General features: G+C 37.9%; 4 protein-coding genes and 1 non-coding gene across 8 annotated transcripts in view; 3 read left to right on the top strand and 2 right to left on the bottom strand.

The window, feature by feature from the left end:
- The window catches only part of LOC104812474 (auxin-induced protein 22C), a 2,705-nt gene extending 1,773 nt beyond the window's left edge, over positions 1-932 (bottom strand). The window contains exons 1-2 of the mRNA XM_010539639.2: positions 559-932; positions 267-351 (exon numbers count right to left, since the gene is read on the bottom strand). Of these exons, the coding sequence (XP_010537941.1) occupies positions 267-351; positions 559-868 (395 nt within the window). The 5' untranslated portion in view covers positions 869-932. The remainder of the gene's footprint in view (positions 1-266; positions 352-558) is intronic.
- A 1,493-nt stretch (positions 933-2,425) lies between these two features.
- On the top strand, positions 2,426-5,285 carry LOC104812473 (E3 ubiquitin-protein ligase At1g63170). 2 transcript variants are annotated; one of them, XM_010539637.2, is made up of 6 exons: positions 2,426-2,609; positions 3,174-3,185; positions 3,360-4,039; positions 4,131-4,256; positions 4,342-4,621; positions 4,825-5,285. In XM_010539637.2, exons 3-6 carry the CDS (start codon positions 3,360-3,362, stop codon positions 4,999-5,001), a joined length of 1,263 nt encoding a protein of 420 aa, XP_010537939.1. In that variant the 5' UTR covers positions 2,426-2,609; positions 3,174-3,185; the 3' UTR covers positions 5,002-5,285. The 2 variants fall into 2 exon arrangements, with proteins under 2 accessions (XP_010537939.1, XP_010537938.1); XM_010539636.2 differs by having other exon boundaries at positions 2,427-2,609; positions 3,174-4,039.
- A 138-nt stretch (positions 5,286-5,423) lies between these two features.
- On the bottom strand, positions 5,424-13,217 carry LOC104812472 (N-alpha-acetyltransferase 15, NatA auxiliary subunit). Its single transcript, XM_010539635.1, has 26 exons — positions 13,038-13,217; positions 12,171-12,249; positions 11,663-11,745; positions 11,424-11,573; positions 11,095-11,210; positions 10,641-10,746; positions 10,116-10,187; positions 9,902-10,017; positions 9,563-9,695; positions 9,316-9,393; positions 9,183-9,236; positions 9,005-9,075; positions 8,777-8,831; positions 8,555-8,650; positions 8,152-8,280; positions 7,969-8,051; positions 7,648-7,878; positions 7,413-7,536; positions 7,231-7,338; positions 7,011-7,142; positions 6,827-6,883; positions 6,579-6,676; positions 6,429-6,487; positions 6,225-6,336; positions 6,038-6,138; positions 5,424-5,936 (listed from the first exon to the last, which is right to left on the bottom strand). The coding sequence occupies exons 1-26, from the start codon at positions 13,086-13,088 to the stop codon at positions 5,743-5,745; spliced, it is 2,688 nt and encodes an 895-aa protein (XP_010537937.1). The 5' UTR covers positions 13,089-13,217; the 3' UTR covers positions 5,424-5,742.
- A 163-nt stretch (positions 13,218-13,380) lies between these two features.
- TRNAS-AGA lies at positions 13,381-13,462 on the top strand. Its single transcript has one exon. It is a non-coding gene; the product is annotated as a tRNA-Ser (tRNA).
- Positions 13,463-13,572: 110 nt separating this feature from the next.
- On the top strand, positions 13,573-18,565 carry LOC104812471. Of its 3 annotated transcripts, none has more exons than XM_010539633.2 (12): positions 13,573-13,867; positions 14,627-14,832; positions 14,950-15,041; positions 15,140-15,236; positions 15,336-15,481; positions 15,614-16,437; positions 16,524-16,599; positions 16,843-16,988; positions 17,530-17,779; positions 17,868-17,975; positions 18,111-18,279; positions 18,414-18,565. In XM_010539633.2, exons 1-11 carry the CDS (start codon positions 13,703-13,705, stop codon positions 18,248-18,250), a joined length of 2,250 nt encoding a protein of 749 aa, XP_010537935.1. In that variant the 5' UTR covers positions 13,573-13,702; the 3' UTR covers positions 18,251-18,279; positions 18,414-18,565. The 3 variants fall into 3 exon arrangements, with proteins under 3 accessions (XP_010537935.1, XP_010537936.1, XP_010537934.1); XM_010539634.2 differs by having other exon boundaries at positions 18,411-18,565; XM_010539632.2 differs by having other exon boundaries at positions 18,111-18,565.
- The last annotated feature ends 2,659 nt before the right edge of the window (positions 18,566-21,224 follow it).

Below are 21,224 nucleotides of genomic sequence, written 5' to 3'. Positions count from 1 at the left end.
TAACAAATATATATATATATATATATATATATATATATATATATATATATATATATATCAATTTCAACTGCAATTCAAATTCGTTCACAATCTTGTAATCTGAAAGTTATTTCCCTATAATAAATATAATATTTTTATCTGTTCATCGATCAATCCTACGTGACCGACCGTATCAACTAGTGAGATTAACTTAAAATAATTAATTAATAAACTAAACAATTCCAAGGAGGATTAATGAAGTAATTAGAGAGAGAGAGAGGGCATACTCCCAAGGGACATCGCCGGCGAGCATCCAGTCCCCGTCCTTGTCTTCGTAAATCGGTACGTATTCCCGTCTCTCTCTTTCCTTTCCTGTATATATACAATTTATGCAATTAATACTCACAATCTCTCTTATGCTATGTACTGTTTTCAAAATAAAACTTTATACTGTATGGTTCTTATTTAAAAATTGATCGCCTCTCATCATATAGTACCATAAGATGCAGTTTTAATCATGATAAGCCTAATTTGATCAAAGATTAAAATCAAGACGAGAGGTGCAAGAACAAAGTGTACCAATGCCGGAGAATCCAAAGAGGTCCTCGAGAGCAGCAGCAAGATCTTCATAACCTTTGTACATTCCCAAATCGATTTTCCTAAGGAAAGGAGCTCCGTCCACACACACTTTCACGTACGTCGACTTTGGGTTCTCTTGTTCGAAACTGTTCTTTCTCCTGTATGAACACACCGGAGGCCATCCCACCACTTGGCTCTTCGCTTCCCGACCATTTTTCCCTTCACTTTCTGGCGATATCCTCTTTTTCCCGGAGCCGGGAAGACCGAGTCGTAGCTCAGTGATCTCGAGTCCGAGAGCTTCGTTCGCCATTTTATGATTGATTTGTACGTTTGGTATTTGATATATATCTGTACTATCGTCTCTTGATCTTATATCTTTGGGGATTGGTGCTATTGTGATATGAAGAGTCTCGCGTTTTATATGTTTCCGGTGAGCAAAAACAGTGCAGCGTCAGACAAACACGTTTAACATTAATTAATCTTGTCGGACCAAACAATAATCTTGTCGAAAATACGCAACATGAGATTTCTTAATCAACGTCCGTATCATGCATGCTGCCTCGTCCCAAAATTATTTTATATATAAAAGAGACCGAACCCACGTATTGATTTGAATCCTAATACCTAACAAAGTCATATATGATTCTATCATTTTATACAAAATAAAATAAATGGTTTGTCTCCAATGGATAATATTATCGATTATATATAGAGAGAGTGTTGACATAGTACATTAAGCATTAAGATTTCTGCCATTTTATACACACAAGATTAATTAAAATTTGCTTAAGAACCTAAAGGCTCGAGAGATACAACAAGATCTTAACCAGTGGCATTAATTAGTATATAATATGCATATGATATGAATATTTATGGAATTAAAAGGGGGGACATTGACAAGCCAACGTAGGATGGACTGGTCGCCGTTTGGTCGATTCTGTGCCTCGCAAGTGTTTGTAAGGCAGCATTACGAATCCGTGGGCACGACATATCGGAGGGCCACCATTCTCCTGCTCATCTCGTTCTGTTTAATCTCAGCCGTTGGATCTGATGAACATCGAAACATATCTCCATGTGATTGGTCCGTTTGTGTGTTATGTCTTCGGCTCGGCTCCCCTCTCTCGTAATTACCGATCGACATATACAATACCAAGTTGTTAAATCCAAATTCCTGATCCCGATTAGTCTTGCTATCATACATTTCAATTGCATTTTCTTCAAATTTTTATATTATTATTTTTCTATTTTTTTCATGGTAGATCAGTATACAGATTGAACAAATCTATGTGGTTAAACCGGATTTGGAATGATAATTTTCGGAATTAATATTATATATGTATAGGTATTAAGTTAATCATGTTTCTAGACAACCGAACACGCGTTACACGAGGACAGGACATGTCTAAGGCCAAAGGCCCCAAAAGCTTTCACGATATTATATTATATTATATGTGGAATCATACATAGTCCAAAGTTGGTCTTTTGATAATTGTTATTAGACAGATTAATAAACCTAATGGAACAAGATTGCATCTGCTACCGGAAATATCACTTTGTAAGAGTTGAAGATCGAGATTCCATGAGCGATTGTGATCTTCAAACCGTCTCAATCAATGATTCTGGCTATAATCAACTAATCATATATATATATATATATATATATAGAATTATTTATAATAAAATTTTATATTTTGTATATCCATCTTTGTGAAGTTTTAACAAACACAAAAGGGCCGATTTTGAGAGGGTTTGAGGCCCAGATCCATTAGCTATTGGCATTGTGAATAATCAGTTTTGCTAATTTTAAAAATATATAAAAAATAATAAACAAAAACATGAATTTACATGTGAGGACAAACACAAACATCTGTTTCTCTAGAAATGGCTTAATTTTACTACCAGAGAGCAAGACCCAAGCTTGAAAAAAAAATTATGACGCTATATTTTCTCGAGAAAATTATGGTAAATCCGAACAGTAGTGAGAGAATACAGCAGCTCCGCAGCTTTTCTGTCTCAGAGTCGTGATTCTCTGCCAAGCTTTTCCGAATCGGGTAAAGGTTTCACCTTTGTCTTTTACTCTCCTCCCCTGTATTTTCTTTTCTCCTTGCGTTTTGTATCACCTCGTTTGGGGGATTTCTATAGTCTCTCACCAAAATTTCGTGTCATTATACGGTTCGTTTGTGTTTCCGTAGAAAATTGAGATGACCCGGTTTTGTTTTCTTCATCAAGATCGCAATTTGATCGATTTGGAACAGTCAAACCCGCGTTTTGTTTGGTGGGTCTTACTTGAATTGAGATTTTCGGAGTTAGGGCTTTTCAGAAATTTGGTTCTATATTGTAACAGGTAGAGGGTATCGACTATTAATGTGGATGTGATCTGTTCTTGTTGGTTTCTCGAAATGTCTTGTAAGAATTATAACTTGAACTGGAATTCTGCATTCCGGTGCATCTCTTTGCCTATTATGCAGCTTAGAAAACTAGAATGTGAATTCTATTCCTTCGGGTTTTAATCACAATCTGCGCTTTTAGAAGTGAATTGAGTCCTCTGAGAGAATTTGGATATATCAAATCGCCCTCATAGCTTATTGTACTGATGTTTTTGTCATGGTTTGTAGGTGCAGCAACAGGTATACGTCTAGCTACTGCTACGAGTGAAACTGAAATTTCGTAGCTTTAGTGGTCTGAGATGATGTAAAGCTGGTATTGAAATCTTGTCTTAGTGGGGAAGAGATGCTGAGAATCCAAAAGCTCTGATTTTTTTTTTCCTTCCAAATTAATGCTTTCAAATTCGGTGGAATTAGATGGATGCTTCTTCCGTTGGATCAAATAGAAACCAAGCTGATCAAGATCCTTTGCTAATGGAGCGTGAAACTCATAACGATCGTGAGCATATCATTGATATTACAAGCAATGATGAGGACTCTTCGTCAAGATCATCTATCGATGAACAAACCACTGAGATGAGTTCACATCAAGGGGAAGAAAGAGTATCATCAAGTAGTATAGAACACCCAACACATCTACCTTTGTCATCTCCTCAGCAAAGACTTAATCCGAGACATGTAAGTTCATCTAGGAGAGGAGGTGATGGGCATGGTCGTCTAAGCGGCAGGAGTCCTTTGAATTCTGGGCTTTGGATTTCGGTTGAGTTAATTGTCACAGTGGGTCAGATTGTTGCAGCCATAGTAGTTCTGGCGTTGGCAAGGGATGAACATCCACAAGCACCATTATTTACATGGGTTTTTGGCTATACTTCAGGCTGTATTGCAACTCTCCCCATTCTCTACTGGCGTTTTTGCAATTATAACCAAGAACATACAAATCAAGATTCCTCACACCGTGGTGGATCTTCTCTGACCAACAACTCCACAGAGTCTACGCCATATGCTGCTGTCTCGATGGTCCACACACCAGATGAAGAAACTAACACAAGAATTGGAGCAGAACCAAGAAACCATCAAGGAGAAAATTTAAGGGCAAGGTATGAAGATCTGTTCCTAATATGAAAGTTTCTGCGAGTAATTGCTCCAAATGATTAAGAAACCAAACGGATGGTCTTTTATTGGTTGCAGGCTCAATGGACTGGTGGACCATTTCAAGATGGCCCTTGATTGTTTTTTTGCAGTGTGGTTTGTTGTGGGGAATGTATGGATTTTCGGAGGTCACTCCTCTCCTTCTGATGCCCCTAAACTGTACAGGTGCAGTTTGACAGCATGTTCTCCTGTGTGTCCCCAAGGAGAATTAAGCCCTTATACATCTTTTTTCTATTTGCCTTCCTTGCAGATTATGTATTGTGTTCCTTACTTTCAGTTGCATCGGATATGCAATGCCATTTATACTATGTGCAACAATTTGTTGCTGCTTGCCTTGCTTAATATCTGTTCTCGGGTTTCGGGAAAACTTCTCTCAAACAAGGGGAGCTGCTGTCGAGGTTATCAATGCATTGCCCGTCTACAAGTTCAGATTAAAGAGTGTAAATGATGAAGACCTTGCTGGGGAAGGTGAGGGTGGATTCCTTCTCTCGGGATCCCAGAAGAAATGTCTTATATCAGGCGAAGATGCTGTAAGTTATATAATTCAGAACACCCTTTAGTCATTTTGAACCAATATCTCATTTTTGTGAACGGAGTATTTAAATATCCTATCCAAGGCTGCTCTGGTTGGTTTGATACAATCTGTCATGTGGATCCATCCGTAAGCAGGGACAGATTAAGATGGCGATTCAACTTGGGCCTTGTTCAGGTTTCTTGATCGTGTTATATGCAGGTTTGCTGTATATGCTTGGCGAGATATGCAGACAATGATGAACTAAGGGAGCTGCCGTGTACACATGTCTTCCATGTGGAATGTGTGGACAAATGGCTGAAAATAAACGCGACTTGCCCTCTCTGTAAAAGTGAAATCGGCGAGAGCAGTGGTGGTGGTGGTGCTTCATCCTCATAGCCAAGAGAAGGGGACTCGTAACATTCAAAACTAGAGATGGTTCCATAGACAGAGGCAGAGCAAGTGTTGTGTAGGTAAAGACAACACAGTTCGAGCACGTGTTGGATATGGTGAGACCACAAACTATGATCCTCAGTTTATGGAGGGAAGGGCGCGTAATAAGACAGCGTTGGGTTTTGATTTGTTGCAAGGAAACAGAGTTGTGCGTCTTGTATGTGTATAGACTTTGATTTGTATATAAATGAAATGAATATATATATAAGAGAGGTGAAATTGTTATTTGATTTTCTTGGCTTGAGAAAGAGTTAGTATTGCGTTTTATTTGTACAAGGGTGACCTTGGATTATGCAAAACATGGAGAAAACACAATGGGATCAAATCACCTGAGCCAAAATTTTTCCAGAGGTGTTAAAAGAGGCTTACATATAATAAGGTGATCTTATGAAATCGAGAAACAAATTCAAAGAGAACAAAAGGTACTACATCAAAGCTCCAAAAATGTTTTTTTGTTAATGAAACTCGGCCCTGCCCTTGTAAAAATTATACACATTTTATCATCTTTGTGTACATTAAAAACTCCATCTTTGCTCTACTGATCCAAAAGCCTGCAAAAAAAGGAGGGGAATGATCTTGTGTCTCAAACGGATGGCTTTCCATAAATAGATCTTTGTTGGTTCCGATGGTTTGGTCCCCTCCCCCTCGAGGTTCTCTTGTAAGCCAAAAAGAAGAGGCGTTTCGTGTCTATGAGACGACGGAGAGGTTCTCGAATGCATCTTGGAGTTTGCCGTCGATGAGTTGGGTCTGACCCATTGGCACTGCACCATTCTTGGTGATCTTACTCGACGAATTGTACTCTGAGTTTGGAATGGCTGAGCTGAGTTTGCCTTCAAAATACGTGGAATAGGGAAACAGCTCTGCACAACGCCATTTCCATCCTGCGAATTGTTCACCGGCCCCCCTCGGGGTTATTATTCCCCGCGACAATAGATTTCCATATATTATATGGAGACAAAATGGTGAAGACTATGATGCTTACTGGATGCAGCATCGGGTTCAAGAAGAACAGTGTCCAGGAGCTTGTGAACTGCGATGCATTCTTTCAGTTTCCATTCCCTTACTGTTCCTACTGCTCCGTTTCTGCACTCAAAAGAATCTCAAAATAAATAAACAGAACCCCACAGAATACGATATGGAGATAAAATAGCGTAAAAAGAAGCATTTACATTGGGACCACATTGTTGGGTGAGTCTTCGATTAATTTTGTAGCCTCGGATTTCTTGCTTGGATCTAGAACATACAGCATTTCCGCATATGATGCTCTGTGTATCAAAGATCCTGCGTATTTGAATTGAGCGATGTTAACAGATGCGTACGCAATTGTAATCCCCCGATATGGGGTAGGTACATAAATAAGTGTTGACAATTACCTTTATGTCTATCAAGAAATTCTTTGTTTGCCTCCAATAATGCTTTATTCTGCAATTGGCTATCATACCAAAAAAAAAGAAGACTTTTTTCTCACAATTGCAAAAACGAAAACAAAATAAAGACATAAGAAGTGCAGTTTGAGAAGCTACATGATTGAGGGGCGCTCAGCCTCTAGGACACTCCAAAGGAGTTTTCCAGCTTCAGTGGATGGAGTGTCCATTGATCCTGTCTTTAGGAAGAATTTGATCTGTCATCCAAATCCGCAAAACATAGAAAAGACCATTAGAACTTTATATCTCAAAGCAAACTTGCTGATGAAAAGAACAGTCCCTTTCTTTTCTTTCACATGATTAGGCCTTCCCAAGAACGTTACTAACACAACAAAAAAAGTACATACCAAGCAACGATGTGAATCAGGGTTCTCCGCGTCCAATTTCAGCAATTGTTTTACAGCCTGAAGAGGAAAAAAAATTGCAAAGCCCTTAAATTAATTGATCAAAATGTAAGATAGAACGTGATTCAAGCAATGATAGATCTAATCCTAGCTTGATTTTAGGGCTAGTGGACAAGAAATCAGTTACCTGGAATGCAAGCAACAATTTTTGCTTTCTCATATTAACCTCAAAAGAGAGTAAGTGAGTCTCAAGAGAATTAGGCGAGTTCTTCTGGAGTAATTTCAAGTACTTCGAAGCTTCCGCCATTGGATCTTCAACCTAAAAGTTTTTATTTCTTGATAAGCATCTAATGATGTAGTAATGTTCAAACGACATAACACATAAATTACAAAATCAAATAAACTACCTGCAGCAATTTCTCCCCGTGAGGATCATGGTCCACAGGTTTCACGTTACGTTTGCCGGACTTGGAGACAGCACTAGCAGTTGATTCTTCGCTCTTACTCTCAGCTTCCTGAAATATAGAAGGATAATCTTAAGTAACTTGAACATGCATTCAATTGCTACATCCTTGAAAAAGCAGCATACTTTCTTAGCCCGGGCTTCTGCCTTTCTCTGCTTCTTGATTTTCTTCTTCTGAGCAGCAGGCAACTTTGACATCTCATCTTCTTCAGCAGTTGACTTGGGAGAATCGTACAGTTTCAAGTAGCACCTGAACGGGGATACAAACAAGGAAAAAATGATTACAATTTAGGCATCAGGTCTAGCACGCATCCAGTAAAGCATGTATAGTTAGAATGTAATTATCCAACAGATACATCACCTGATGGCTCCAGCTGCAGCTTTGTGGAAATATGGGAAAGCATGCAATCGATCTTGGAACTTGAGCATGTCAATATATGAACGTAATGTCATTTTCCTTAAACAGTAGGAGTGGAAATCAAATTGATCTTCAGAAATGTCGGCGTAGTGCTTCTCCACAGCCAAAAATTTCTTTAAAGCCCGTCCAAGATCACCCTGACGAAAGTAGCTTTCTCCGCACGCAAGTTCATACCTTTAAATAATAACGAACAAATGGCCAACTAAAGCACTTCTTAATTGTTATTTTACGAACAGAACTAGTCAGGAATAAGCAGAACCATACCACATGCACTGCATGTCATGAAGATTGTTATGCTGATCACCATCTTTTGTAAACAACACAGCAGTTTTCTCAGCCAAGGTCACCTTCACCAAAAAGTTCCAAAAAGAACTAATGAGGGCCCCAAGGTCAACATGTACAAAAACAACTAGGAACACCGTACATAATAATAGAATAACTAGGAACCTGATCTGCTTGAAGCATACGCTTGACACATTCACTGTTCACGTAACGATCAGCTAGGTCCATGCATCTAGCTTCATTGGCGAGTGCTGCTGCAGCAGTTAAATCTCCCACATGCTTCAGTATCCGGCTCTGTAGTCAAGAGAAACCATTACAGCAGTTGAAAAAAGAAAGTAGAATATCATCATACAAGGAAAGACAAATCTGATCAACAGTATCTGCACATCTTAGCTAATGAATTACATAGCCACCATAACTAACAAAAGTAATCCAGAGAAGCCATACAGTTAGCACAGTTCTCCCGGAGGGAGTACAGGGTGAATATAGGAGGGAATAGAGACACATTCTGAGAAACAAATAGATAAACAAACTTATAAAAGGGTTTGGTTGTGTCAAGCAAGCATACCTTAACTGAGTACAGATCAATAACTGTGGGAGTATGTTCAATAGCCTCATTAATTTTAGAGAGGGCAACATCATATTGACCACGCCAGTCATAATGCTGCATTTAAAAAAAAAGCTATAACCATACACGCAAACAAAGCTTCAAGGCAAGATTATTTATAATGATAGAAAACTAAAACAAAATCTCTGAAAAAACTAAATGATAATAATAACAAATTTCTACCTGAGCCAAGAAAAAAAGAGTCCACAGAAGTGTTGAGGGGGGCTCTTTCACATCACTGTATTGGTAAATAAAAAAACAGAAAAGAAAAATAAAGACTGATCAAATCACAGACTTTATGAACATTTCAGGTCTTTCATTACTAAGAGCAACCCAAAAACAAGATCGTAATCGTATAGCACCAATACTGCAAAATAAGTTATTCTTTCAGAGACAAATTGAGCTATATACCTTCCAGGGTATTTTCCAGTAGCCCTAATTGAATGTTCCATCTCAATAACCAGGTGCTCTAAATTATCAGCCTAGATAACATGAGAAATGTGCAATATGTGTTACAAAAAAGAAACAGTCAAACCAAATCATCACATCAGTATGACAGAATCCTTGAGGGAAAAGTAAGAAAACTAACCTTGCCTGGGTGATCATACAGAGAAGAGAGATCAGAAAACAATGAAGGAACACCCTGAGACAAGCATAAAGGTCTATAAGGACTTCACATATGAACAGTGCAAAAACCAAAAGATTAGGGGCAGAAAATACACCTTAGTCAAAAGAGGCTTAATGTAGTTTCCTGCAGATTCCTTAAACTTCTCATGTTGCAGAAAATCCAATGGTATTCTCTGAAAAAAGGGAACAAATATAAGAAATCCTGGTAATCTTAGAAACTCAGCATGTATCAAAGGAAATACGCATTTAACCAGAACCAAATAATAAACAAATAATTCTCTACAGAATAGCAGAATGATTAATAATGTACATTTCAGTAGATATTGATCTGGCTTTCGTTACCTTAACAGCAGATGACCAAGTGTATTGCTGGCTAAGAGATTGGTACAAGGCATTTAACCGCTCAATCTCATCAGATGAAAATTGACCATTCTCTGAATGCAATCCAAGGCATTTTTGAAGTCCTTCGTAATATCTGTATAGAACAAACGGAGCTTGTTATTTACTAATAAAAACTTATAATACCACAAATATATAGCAGCCTTTGAGATATTTGAAGAAACAGTTTTTTTTAAATGTGCAAAGAGAATGAAATAGAGCAAACAAATGTGTAGAAACAAAAACAAGGAAAAGCAATTACAACTTAAAGCTCTGCATCAACAAAAATGAAATAAAATTTACCTGTAATTATCAGGGTTCATAGAAAGCAACACCCTGTAGAGTTTATCAGCTTCTTCCAGACGGCCAAGCTTTATCAAGAGAGACACCTCTTGTTCTTTGTAAGCCAACTTATCCACCTACGAACATATAAGCAAAGGAACGTTCTGTCTATGATTATGATATGCACGGATCTCATGAATCCAACTATATTCAACTATCAGAACTAATAACTTACTATTTCCGGCTCTTTCTTATGCAGCTCTCCGAGAGCTCTCTCAAAGGAACCAATCTCCTCTAGCAGGGAAACCTGAAACCAAACCAATTCCTCGTAAGCTTGCCCGCATCTAACTGAAGCTTTAACTAAAAGCGTCTTAACAAGGCTTCTGCCAATGTCAGATGCTGGAAACTCGAAAAATAAGCGACAAGCCAAACACCATCATTAGGTTTGAATAAGAGAGAATGTTTGGATTGGATGATAAAGCGTTTTCAAAATTTTTAGTTGAATTGAAAGAAAGTCATAACAAATATAAGATTTGCGAGAAATGACATATAAATGTTTTATTCCTCACCAAGAGCTATAAGTCATGAAAGGATAAATTGAAATATAATACACCGAGGTGTCACTTTAGAGCATAAACTGCAACTACAAATCACAACAACCTCGGCTACTCCTTACAAGTAACGATGCTACCTATACAGAAAATAGTCAACATATGCACACTTGTACAGTTTCAGTCCAAAACAAAGACCGGTAAATAACCTTGTATAGGAGCATTTCGCTGTGCTCACATCGCTCATTCGCAGGAGGATAATCATCCTCCAAGGTGCCTTCGTACGCTTCCAAAATTTCAACAGCTTTTGAAGCACTGATTTAAAGAAACAGGAAGTTAAGTATGCCAAACAAACGAATCAGGAGATCAAATTGGGTATAATGCAGGACCTCATATCTGTTGAAAACAATAACAATTGCACCACGTTTCCTACTGAATGTCTTATATCATACAATTTGCTCAAAATCCAATAAGAGTAAACCCAGAAGTCATATGCTATCTATACCCCCAACAGTTTGGGACTACAGTAGCTAATCATATGAACACTGAAGCACAACTATCAACTCATAGCCAAAGGCCAACAGATTCCACCTTCCATTCGACAGATTAAATAAATAATTTTTCTTTGTACCAAAATTTAAATGTTCAAGGATCGTAGTGTACTTTGAGTGTAAATGCTGGGCGACTGCAAAGCCAATCCAGTTCATGCGCTGATTGGGTTTTAAAGTCAAAAGCTGCTGCCTTGTCTCCACAAAACCAGATAAGTCCCGCATTTGTGCCTAGGAATATGGACAACAAATCCTCGTTGGGTAATTGTTAAAAAACAGAGATTTAACAATTTGCAAAAGCTTACACAAAAGGATGGTGAAAATGTGTGAAGGTTCTCTATCTCTGCTCAATAACGCTAGATATTTTAAATCCTATTTACATACATCTAGAGAGATACCTAACCAGAATTGGATAAGTAAAAGATTTCCTTATCCCATTATTACCTGCAAGAGTGAGAGGTCTCTGAGTATTTCAATATTATCAGGATCTATTCTTAAAGCATTCCTGTAGCATTTGATGGCCTCTCTATACTCTCTGTCTGACCGATACAGAAGACCAAACACATGCCAGCAAACGTGGCTTTTGATGTCATTCTGCATTACAACAAATACAAGTCCTGGGATACCCTACATAATTCACATGATTTAAAAAAATAAAGGATGTGATTTTGATAATTGAAGACCTTCACACCAAGTCGAACTAGCTCATATGCTTCAGTTTTGCGGTCCATACAGTTCAGAGTCAACCCTTTCATGGATAAAGTCTCTGAAAATCCAAAAGGAATAAAAACAAGTCTTGAAGAAAAAAGGAAAGCACAGCAGAAGGGATGAAGAATGATGGCCTAAAATGACATTTAGCACAAGCAAAGACAAAAATTAAACAAATTAGATCTCAGCTCTAACAACAACATAAATTACACCATGCAAGTATTTGGCTTCAAAAAAAATATATGATTTTGGACTAACAAAATTTTTCCTAATAAGATGATTTGTTTAACTTATACAGAAAAAAGAAAGAAATTGTTTATTCGATAATAGAAGCTGAAACTTCAACTTACAACCAGACAACAGCGAATCCAAATAGATGTAAGAGCAGTTATTCTAAATTCCAACAGCTGTGAGGTTCAACATTGAATAATGTGCAGAACAGTAGAGGGAAAACTTAGAACTTAGGGTAAAAGGCAAACTCACCCCCGTGATTGGGAAACTTCTTTAATATGGCATCTGCTGCCTTCAGCCCTTTCTTGTATTGCTTAGTCTCATAAGATTTCTGCATTGTACAAAACAATTTTTTTCGGCGTATGTTATCGATGATGTATTGTTATATTGAAAAAAAAACAGATGAACATAAGAACCAATCTAATAAAAACTAATCATCATGGTACTCTATAAGTTATCTCATGAAATATAAGCACAATCTAGAACAACTGAAAGCAGATTCAACCAAAATCATAGCATAAACACAAAATTCTAGGTGCCTCGAGAAAGCAGATTCAACCAAAATATAAGCTCATTTATGCTTTGGCGATACATCTGCCAGTAAAGGGTTGTTGTAGACAGTAGCAGTGATTTCCGAAAAGCTTAAATGGGATTAACATTGACAAAAGAATCAAAAGAAACAATGTCTAAAATCCTACAGAAACACTGTCAAGTGGAAAAGACTAGAAAATATACACACTAAATTGAGGAACCGAAAGCGAAGATTTCTCAGCGATCATCAAAACTCAGGAATGGCCAGATGAATTAGGGTTTAACAATAACCGACACTCATATTCCAAAAGCCGTCCTAATTAAACTGAAGCTAAGAGCCTCACGCTTCCAGTGTCCTTGGAAAACACACCAAGGCGAATTAAGATACAAGAACTCCACATAGTTCCCTTTTTCCTATCAGTTTCAATGACTCTCTCATCGACCAAACACGTTGCAGCAACGGTTGAGTTAAACTTAGGGTTAGCAAAGCAGTCATAACCCATCAATTCCAATTCCTTCCTGATAGCATCGCACAGTCCGTACTAAGAGATGAAACAAGAGAGGGGCAGAGAGAGAATAGGAGCATACGACGATGAGCTTGAAGAGGTTGGCCTCTTTAGGAGGAAGAGAAGCTCCCATTTTGACGCCCTACAGAGAGAGCTCAGGAAGAAGGAGAAGAGGACGATGAAGCAGGGAGATTGTCTTCGAGATCGAGAGGAGAGAGGTGGCGTACTATCCGCTGCAACCCTACTACGAACAAAAAAAAGCTTCAAGTGGAAGAGAAGAACAAAAGTTAGCGACTCTGGAGATGTTCATTTGTCCAAACCGAATCAGCCTTGCATTCCCGGTTAACCAATGGTTCGGTTCGGTTCGGTTCGGTTTTAATACCGAGTGTGTGAATTGGTCAAAGAGAGCAATAGCGCATAAACAGGTGGACGTGCCGGAGTGGTTATCGGGCATGACTAGAAATCATGTGGGCTCTGCCCGCGCAGGTTCGAATCCTGCCGTTCACGCTTTTCGTTTTTCATTTTTCTATTATTTTCAAATTTGCCAATTTTTTTTTTTTGTTGTCATTATTAGGTTTTTGGTCCCCCCACTATTTTCCCTTGATCTCTTCTTTTCACCATTACAGTCTCAGATTCCCGCTTCATCTCCCATTTCGAATCTTTACCCTTTCGTATCTCTCCCTCTCTTCCATTGGTGGTCTGAGGGCTTCATCGGAGTTCCGGCGGCGAAATCTCTGGCGGTTTCAGATGTCAGATTGGAATCAGAGCTCAGGCTTGGAGGACCCGTTACAGGTGTACTCTGGTCTGTCGTTGTTTCCTCGTACGCTGAAATCTCTGTCGATTCCACTTCCTCCTCCTCGTCTGCAACAGTCCGACGATCTGCAGCAGACCCATAGTTTTCTGGAATCTATGGTAAAGTTTTGCTACTCTTCTCGTGAATATGCTTTAATTTGGCGGTCTTCTTTAGGGTTTATTTGGATAGTGAGGTAACGCGGGAGAAGATCTCGAGTAGGTAATTTCCCGGAATATTATTTGGGAAAATTCCCAGGGAAATCGTTTTCCTGCTCGATTGAGCATTATTTATGCCCTTTGTGTGCGTATGCATTCGCGTCTGTGTATTCGGTGTCTATTTTATTGCTACTACATCTGATTGTCTAGAGAGCACTTGAAGTGAGAGAAGATGTGAGGTGAAATTGGCGTTCGCTTGGCATTCAGGGATCTTAAAGTTAAGAGAGGTGTAAGATCGCTTTGCAACGAGAAATTCTTTCTAACTGTCGAGAAAATTTTATAAAAGAGTAGATTTTGAATGGATATTGGTCTTCTTGGTTCATGTATATTAGGTAGAAGACTGTCTAGAACGTGTATGAGGTGTATGATTGCTCAAGTGAATAACTTCTAATTTAATTGCGCGCTAGTGAATTACTATGAAGTCTTATGTATTGGTTCTCTTCATTTAGTTGTTGGCAGAACAGGAGATTCCAAAAACTAAACCACAATCTGCTTTGTTCGGTGTGATAACTGATAAGCATATTTTACTGACACAATCGGAGCTAAATCACTGCAGAAAGTTTCAGTCTTTCTTTTTCCAGTTCTTTCTTGAGTCTCTTGATATTCCAGGTTCAGTTTCTCAAACTAAGCCATCAGTGTTGTATTCTCTTCCTTAATATTCAGCCTTCGAAATTTCAAAGTGAGCTTGCGGAGCAGACAAAGGCCATTTTAGATAGCAGCTCAGAACTTCTAAATCCAGGAATTCCAGTCAATGTGGTATCTAAAGATGATAGCCAAGGCATTGAAATGAATCCCATTGCAAACCAACGTGAAAGAAGACAGGGCTTAGGCCGCAAAAGAGCACGGTTCTCTTTGAAGCCTACAACAAGGTAAAGACCAATGTAGACAACTAATATGCAAAGTAGATTCCTAATCTCTTTCTTCATTCTGTTATTTCTGATTCCTATACACGGTTAGTTGAATTCTCTTGTGTTTTGATGTGGCAGTCAACCTAATCCAAATGTTGATGAACCAAGTTTTGATGATAGTAAATATCACAATCCTGAAGATTTCTTTGCAGCCTATGAAAAGTTTGAAAGTGAGTTACTTTTCTCCCATAAGTCAAGGGTATTACCTTATTTGTTATAGTAATTATATACAAATATGCTTTTTGTTCTTTACCATGACTTTTAACAGATGCCAAAAGAGAATGGCAGAAACAGACTGGTACCAGTTTAACACATACACACCAGAACCAACCAGAAATACGCCCCCGTAGACCAGGAATTTCAGGGTATGTACTACAAACAAATATTTATACTGTACGTTTCAGAGTTTTCCAATTTTTATAATGCTAGATGTTTCCCCTTTGATGCTGATTTGTCAAATTTAGGAGGAGACGAGTTTCATATAACCATAGGTATTCAACGGATGGTGTCAACCTTGAAGCTTCAGATGGGGAACTTGTCAGCCCCTGTGACGAAAGCTTGCTAAAGAATAATACAGCTAATGTAACAACTGTAGATGAAGAGTCCACTGGTGGGTTGATACCTTTGCTAAAAATAATAATCATGAGACCCTTAATTCAGCTATGTGTATATGCGTTTTCCCTTCTGCTATATGTTTTGGCCCTTTATAAATTCTTATAGCATTAACCCTTGTTCTGTGTAGATCCGTCAACTGAGACTGAGAAGAATGTGGAAAGCATCCTGGGTGATTTGCTTTCTTGCTCTCCAGAACTTGTGGGGGATGTCAACCTTTTGGAAGAATGCCTGCAGATCAAGCCCATTGATACTGAGAAACTGTCTCTCCCTGAATTGCAAGATGTGCGAAAGAGCAACTTCATGGCACCTCAAAGATACTCATCAAAGCCAAGGACTGTGTTGTCAGACATACGGAATATGTTAAAGGGAATACGCAGTGAAACAGGGCGAAAGAATACCCAGACACCATCGCCCCTACAAAGTCCAGGGGATTCACTTTCTTCACAGATAAAACATATGTCACCATCAAATCTACAGGATCAGTTTTCATTCCCCGATCGCAATCACTTGCTACCAGGAGATATTTCCACCAGAGCTCTCGGTCAACAGTCCAGTGAGGTTGATGCAGCAAAGGGTTCAAATATCTACTCCAGATCTTCAGCAACCATCAGTGGTGATGATATTGATAACGTATTCCCATCTAATGTGGGCTATGGAGATATTGGCCCAGTAAACAAATCTGTGGAGAAGACTTCTGGTGAACTTGAGTCTGATACTCATACTGATCTCAGTAGACCTGTTTCAAGTTCAGCAGAAGGAACTTTAGGGGATGGTATGAATGATAGTGTCATGTACAGAAACCCAATCAGATCAAAGTTGAATGTAGATATACAATCAGAAGCAAATGATGGGGACATACCCATTAGTGAAAGCGAGACATGTAGAGACTTGACCAGAAGTGAAAATGACCCAGATATTTGTGCAGGTGAAGCAAATCAATTAGATGGCCTGGTAAGTTTTTCCTTGACTTTGTTGTGCCAACTATTCACAGATCATGATCTCTGATTGATACATTTTTCTATCTTTTTTTTATACAGGCTGAAGATTCGTTTAGAGTGGAAACAAGAAGGGATGATTTCACTGTGGAAAAGGATTTCATTCCAAGTCAACAAGGTATGTTAATATTTTTTCCCTGATTGCCAGGTTCTAAAATATTCAGACAAGCAAAAGAATAATATCCTGACTGAGCTTGTGGATGTTTACTCCAGTCACCATTGTTAAATTATTTTAGTAGTAGGGAAACTTGTTAGCTAAAGCATCTTGCTAGCAAGAATCCGCTTTTCTAGTTTTCAAAGCATCAATTCACTCAACAATTTAGGCTTTTCAGTTTGTTTTTTGCCATTGTTTTGCCAACAGATGAATCCTCCAAATCTCCAAATGGAGCTCAAGAACAACACAGCACAGTGAATGGATCCCCTGAGTATGTAGAGAACCTTCAAGAACAACATGGGAACCAAAATGAGAACGATGGGCTTGCTCATGGGCTTCAAGAAAATGTCCAGGTTACTACTAACTACAGATTTTCTTATGTTATCATTCCTTCATATTTTGTGTTTCACCTCTATGACCATGATTCTGATCACGCATGGTAATGCTGCTAGACTGATATTAGTCGAGGCTTACTCATCTGAATTTTGTCTTAATTGCTATTGTTAAGGACTATGTTCTTATTTTCTGTTCGTTATCGATTTGATCTTAGTTGTGGTATTGTGCTGGATTTACATTTGAAAATCTGTGTGAATTCATTGGCAATGCATACTGCACAAAAGGATACAAATGAAGAGAGGAACAGAGATTGATAAACCTTGTGCTGATATCGTTTTTTAATAGCCCTAGTGGTTGGATAAGGATAAGTAGGATTTGTCTGTAGTTGATCCACAGAGACTATTTCGCTGGTTCGATACTATTGGTATGTTTGTGTCCTTAATGGATGGCGTTTCAGGTGTGTTCGGTGGTGTAATACAAAACATAGATGTGTTCTCTAAAATCTGGTTCCAGTGTATGTTCTCTGAACAGTAGAAATATTTCTCCTTCTTGCTGCAGGGAGTTCGCTACTCTTCTGAAGAACTAATGACTAAGGGAGGAAATAGAATATCCCATGAGAGAAAAGGGAAAAAGCGAAACAAAAAGGGATCTGATGAGAGTGAGGGGAGCAAGCGAATGAAAACATTATCCGGTGAGGGTGGAAGCTCTGAGCAAACTGAAAGAATATCCCACGAAAACAAGGAGAACAAGCGAAGAAAAACAGTATCACGTGAGAGTAAGGCGTTTTCACGCAGGAAAAGTCTTGCAGGTGCACATACATTACCAAAGACACTGAATTCGTATTTTTTTCTAATACATGCTGAAATATGCTAAAAGACGATCTGCCTCTCGTGTAGCCGCTGGTACTGAATGGGAATCAGGTGTGAGACGTAGTACGAGGATCAAGTCAAGACCACTTGAGTACTGGAAAGGCGAAAGATTCTTGTATGGACGCATTCACGAGAGTAAGGACCTCTTTCTCGTCCCATTTTGAAAGAATGCTCTCACACACGACTAATATTCAATTCATGCCTCTTTCAATATTGTATCTTGATAAGCCGAGTAACTCAGGGACTCTACTTTTCATGTTCGATCTTAAGGTTTGGCGACTGTAATTGGCGTAAAGTACGAATCCCCGACGATGGCAGCAAAGGGAAATCGGGAAAAGCCGAGGTTGAAGGTGAAGTCATATGTGTCCAATGAATACAAAGAACTCATCGAACGAGCTGCTCTGCATTGAAGAACCCAACCAGTCAGAACTCCTAAGAGGTGAAACATCCTTATAAACCTCTATATTTCTGGTTCCTTTGTTTCTGAACCATTTGTTAATGGTTTGTGTCCTTATCGTTTGTGTTCCATTGTCGGATCTAAACAAAAGCCCCCCCTCCTTTTTTTTGTAGCAGAAGAAACGTTTCTCTTGTTCCATGTAGCAGCAGTAACCCGAGTCTAATGGTTTCTCTATGTCATAATACATATATATATATATGTATGTATATTAACAGCCTTCTTCTCTAACGTTTCTGTGGCTCAACCGTTACTTTGTTTTTGACTTTCACATTGAATTATTTGTTCTCAGACAACAAAAAGGGAAGGGGGAGGAGTACAAATTTGTAACACTCCCAACTTTTTTCTTTAGAACCAAAACATGATTGGAAGGATTTTGTACTTCTCTCTCTTGACCAATTAAAACCCTAATAATAATACACTTTTATTAAACAAGTTGGCGCCGAACTAATTAAGACAGGACAAGATCCAAAGTCTTCTCCATGTTGTATTGTATGTGTGCATACAAATATACTTTCACATTCACGTTAGGAGAGTTTCAAACGGAAAGCAATTGAGATGAGAGATTGAACTCATATGGTCATTGGACCACACGATCTTCTCTCGCATTTTTTGTATAGTTTTCATATATAATACTCATACCCATCCCCTTTTTTTTTTTTGCAATGGAATATTATTATCAGAACTTTCTAATTTGTTTTTAAATAAAATGGTATTTTTTTCAATGTTAATAATATGTACTTTTTCTCTACATCTTCGGATTCCAAAAGGGTTTTCAGAGAAACGTAAAAAAAGCAAAACAGTTTATTTTAAAAGAAAAAAAGAGCATTTGGACTCTTCTCTTTGTCATTTAGGGATGCGTGAGTAAACGCCAAATACTTTAATTCACAGGGAATATTCTATGCTTTTAGAGCAACAACAGTCCACTTGAGGCACAGCATCTCACTTGTTCTATGTTCCCGTTTCGGAACATGAATGAATTTGATGAAATCACAAAAGACTTGGTATTACCTCCTTTTTTAAGGAAAAAAGAAAAACAAGTTCTAGAAGGATGAAATATACAATGATATATTTAATAATTAAAAACCGAAGAAATCGTGCGAATAATCGAATAAATGCATATCAATAATAGAGCAGGGTCATTATAGAAAACACTTTGCCCTTTGAACTTATCTTCTTCTCATTTTGAGGTCAACTTGAGTTCAATTGAAACGATGATTTCAGATTAAAATTAAATAATAATAACGAGTTGCAAATCGTGGCATGTCCATAAAATAATTTTATTGGGATACAGCAATATCTCAAATAAAAAACTAAAGAATGAAAAAAAATATATATATATTTTTAGCTGTATTTTCGAGGGTTTTTTTAAAAAAGTTTAATATTAATTAAGATTTACATCATTATATTATTTAGTCAATTGTCCCGCATATAGTATACTTATTTATATGCATATCCATCTTTCCATAGAAGATGGATCAAAATCATAATATGTTTTAAGGGTCCATTAAAACATATCCATGTTTATCATTCCCTGACCTTTCCATCCACAAATAAATAAATCCCATAGGTATTTGCTTCAGTATTTCATGTATATATATATACACACGATACAATTGATATATATATATATAATTGTAGAAGAAGTACGAGCAGCAAGTATGTATACATGGTATTATTTGACAAAAGAAAAAAGAAAAGGTACGGCATGGACCATGCAACTTACAAGACAATGGAATCATCATCGCTTACGAACACATATAATTTTTTTTTTGGTAAATGCGAACACATATCATTCACTGTATCAAAGTACAAAAGGATATATAACATGCATTTTTTAAAGGTTAGTATGGTTTAGATATTTTGTAATAAACGTATAATTAAATATTATACAGTGAAACATCTGTTTCTCCGGTGTAATTCGATGATGTTCGAACTTCGAACGTCATTACCACCTCCAAACAAACATGGTCGCTTAATATTATGGCCGACCAAAGAAAATAGCTCATAGATAATTCATTTACATATGGAAACCACTACAAAAAAAATGTGAAATTCCAACGGATTTTTCCAACGGATTAATCCGTTGTAATTTTTCCAATGGATTTCCAACGGTATACCGTTGGAATAATTCCAACGCATTTCTAACGGATTTCCAAACGCAGCAATTGAATCGACACCAGAATTACAACGGGTGTCCGTTGGAAACTTCCAACGGACACCCGTTGTAATTGTTGAAACATTGAATCCACTGATAAATTCCAACGGATGCCCGTTACATTATTCATTTCCAACGGGCATCCGTTGGAAAAAATTTCCAACGGCATATCAACGGATATTTGAGTTGGAAATTTTCCACGTATATTCCAACGGATTTCCGTTGGAAATAACGTTTGAGGAATTTCAACGGCAATCCGTTGAAATTATTCGAACGTTATAAAACGCGGCAATAATTCCGACGGATATCCGTTGGAAATAGTCGAACGTTATAACGTTCAAAATATTCCAACGGATATCCGTTGGTAAGTGTAACGGTAACGAACTTTTCAACGGATTTCCAACGGATATCCGTTGGAAAGTTTCTCTATTTAAAGCACCCGGTCGTCCAAACCACTCTCTAAATCACTCTTATACTATTCTTTTACCAAAAATTCTCCTAAAAATGACATCTTCAACAAATCCGAATATTCGTTCGTCCCGACAGCAAACAAAAAAAAACGATAAAAAAAAAAACGAGCAAAAAAAAAAATCAACAAAAAAAAACACAAAATGGTAATTGATTTTCAATTCTTGTTCAATTCTTTAATATTTATGTTTTGTATTAATAACTAACTATTGTTTTTTTACAGTTCCGTAGGCGATTTTCTGGTTCCGGAGGATTGTTAGCGGGTTCTTCTGGAGCACCGCCACCGCCGCCACCACCACCTTCT

Source organism: Tarenaya hassleriana, unplaced genomic scaffold, assembly GCF_000463585.1.
Source record: "Tarenaya hassleriana unplaced genomic scaffold, ASM46358v1 Cleome2, whole genome shotgun sequence".
NCBI classification, from domain to species: domain Eukaryota; kingdom Viridiplantae; phylum Streptophyta; class Magnoliopsida; order Brassicales; family Cleomaceae; genus Tarenaya; species Tarenaya hassleriana.
The sequence above is the reverse complement of the archived record's forward strand: the minus strand, read 5'-3'. Positions and strand labels throughout refer to the sequence as shown.